Source organism: Priapulus caudatus, unplaced genomic scaffold (assembly GCF_000485595.1).
Source record: "Priapulus caudatus unplaced genomic scaffold, Priapulus_caudatus-5.0.1 Scaffold743, whole genome shotgun sequence".
NCBI lineage: Eukaryota > Metazoa > Priapulida > Priapulimorpha > Priapulimorphida > Priapulidae > Priapulus > Priapulus caudatus.
Window position 1 is genome coordinate 76429 of NW_014577804.1, and position 2500 is coordinate 78928.

Below are 2500 nucleotides of genomic sequence, written 5' to 3' on the forward strand. Positions count from 1 at the left end.
AATAATAATTATATAGTAAAATTGTACGTTCATTTCATATTAATATTTTATAATTGCAATTGATCCATCAAATCACATAGATTTATCCTGGAATAGATTCATCAATCTCACTATTCCATTATCTCATCATAAAATCCGATGAACATACTCTAACATAACACTATGTTTATAGTATTATTATCACATTATCAGTTACATCGTCAAAACCCGGGGTCCGGCAGATATGTTGATATAACGCAAATTCTGTCTCACACACACAAACAAACAAACAAACAAACAAACACAGCAATCCAACAGATGGTGGTAAAGAATTAGGAAACTCATTGACGAGATACATGATAAACTCATCACTCACTGACTCTATTCATACGTGATAGAATTTTCCTCCTGTGGGAATCGTGTAGACGCCTGGATTGCCAATACCGGAGATAAGCACGCAGTTGTTAACGCTTCCTGGAATCCAAACGACTCCAAAGCAAGATGGCGACTCAAGGCAGTGACCTGCGCACAATAACACCGAGGCGACACCTACTGCCGGGCTTGCTGTTACATTGCGTGTTAGCCCGTTTCCTGCGGACACAAGGCTGTCGTGGAATAGCAATTCGCTGAAGTCGTCATCTGTTGTGTAAGAAGCAAGAATAGAATTTCACGAGTGTACGTTCTCTAATGAATGTCACGTGATGTGTCATTGGGTAGAATAATTGGCTGCCTACAAAGTGGGTAGACTGATTTCCCCAATCTGTGATAGATAAATTAAAACGCTTGAAAAAATAGGTAACATTTGAGTGAACATAATTGGTACAAACATACGAAAACATTAATAGCAAGACCAACAAATTGTTATAAGGATATTAATAATAATAAACGAAGAAGAAGAAGAAGAAGACGACGAAAAAGAAGAAGAAGAAGAAGACGAAGAAGAAGAAGAAGAAGAAGAAGAAGAAGAAGAAGAAGAAGAAAAAGAAGAAGAAGAAGAAAATATAATGATACGTCTAATAATCACGCTAACTCCAGACAATTTACGGAGGCAGCGAGCCTCGATAGACAGAGACTGATCTATATATCATACTATGATGTAATGTTTCCCTCTATGCACGATTGCTTGCGCCTAGAAACAAACAAGAGAATACGGCGTATTTCTACTTACATTTGTAAATTCTGTAAACCGAGTTCACTCTGCTCGTTCCGCACATGACGCTGACGTCACCCGGACACGCCACGTTACAGTCGGTCTTTGCCAGCTGTCCGTGTTTTCCGTATGCCATGCCGCATTTACAATTCTTTCCGTAAGCAAGACCCATGAATATGTAGCCACGGTCGATGCAGTGAGCGGCGCAGACGGTCGGGGTCAGGGTGCCGACCCCTACATATTCAAATATCCGACTCTTGTCATTTTACTTACCTTACTTACCTCCAAAATATTTTTTATGATGAAAAAGATGCAAGAAAACGTGAATCGTAAAACGCAGTTTCATGCATGTTTAGAATACCATCTAGGATGGTAGATGTAGAGGATATCTTTTGAGCTACGCGATTGGCTGGAGCTCAAGTAATCGTCCCTTTGAACGAGCGAGTAACCGAAGTGTTACCGCGGCAGTATAGCACGATAGCATGCCTTTGTTATATATAGTACGCGATCGATCGCGTACATCAAAGCCGGCCGCTGCGCCATACGACCTTCAGGCTCTGTTTTGAAGTAGCCGGCCGGCTCTATACGACTGTTTCACGTTGTAGGAAACATAGGTACGAACTATTTCACTTCTCGCCAACGAAGTTCTGTCTATAATACATATATAAATATTTATCATAAAAGTTGGTGTCGCGAGCTGTTTTTTCCGGTGCCCTTTGAAAACGTTAAAAAAATAAATCTAAAAAGGAATATTATATCGTGCGCGAATGGGAAGATTTTCGGGCCACTTTTCGTACACACTCCTTACCCTGCGTTATAGGCTACCTTGTTCTTACAGCTCGGGAGGGGGTGTTTATAAATACTAAACTTAATAAACAGGATAATAGGGCCCTTCTGTTCTCTCTCCCTCTCTTTTTCCCTCTTTTTCTCCCTCCTCTCTCACACAACACACACTCTCTCTCTCTCTCCCTTTTCTCCTCTCCTCTTCTTTTCTTTTTTTAAATGTTTGTTTGGGACAGAGGCCAGGGGGGTGTTTAACACCCCAAACACCCCCCCCCCTGCGTACGCCACTGACTATGTCATTACAATAAACCGATAGAAGTCAGTGTGAAAAACGGATGAATGCAAGTGAATTTAATATTCATTTTACTCACCTCGTAAAACTAGTAGTAAATTACTTCACAAGTTTATTTGCAAATAGGTAATGCAAGTTGTTTTATTACAAGATCCCTGCCTGCTTCCTTACATCTTGAGCTTTAACATCTCTCCATAATTCACAGATCATGAATGTCTTGCTACCTCACATCGTCATTTAGCTACCACACACAAATACACGCACACACACACGCACACACACATACACACGCACAT

The 2500-nt window shown here is 40.7% G+C and overlaps 1 protein-coding gene across 1 annotated transcript; it reads right to left on the reverse strand.

Annotated features, from left to right (window-relative positions):
* Positions 1 to 44: 44 nt before the first annotated feature.
* LOC106813229 (WSC domain-containing protein 2-like) lies at positions 45 to 2392 on the reverse strand. The gene is made up of 4 exons (XM_014817310.1): positions 2376 to 2392; positions 1675 to 1718; positions 1148 to 1363; positions 45 to 618 (listed from the first exon to the last, which is right to left on the reverse strand). The coding sequence occupies exons 1-4, from the start codon at positions 2390 to 2392 to the stop codon at positions 365 to 367; spliced, it is 531 nt and encodes a 176-aa protein (XP_014672796.1). The 3' UTR covers positions 45 to 364.
* Between the last annotated feature and the right edge of the window lie 108 nt (positions 2393 to 2500).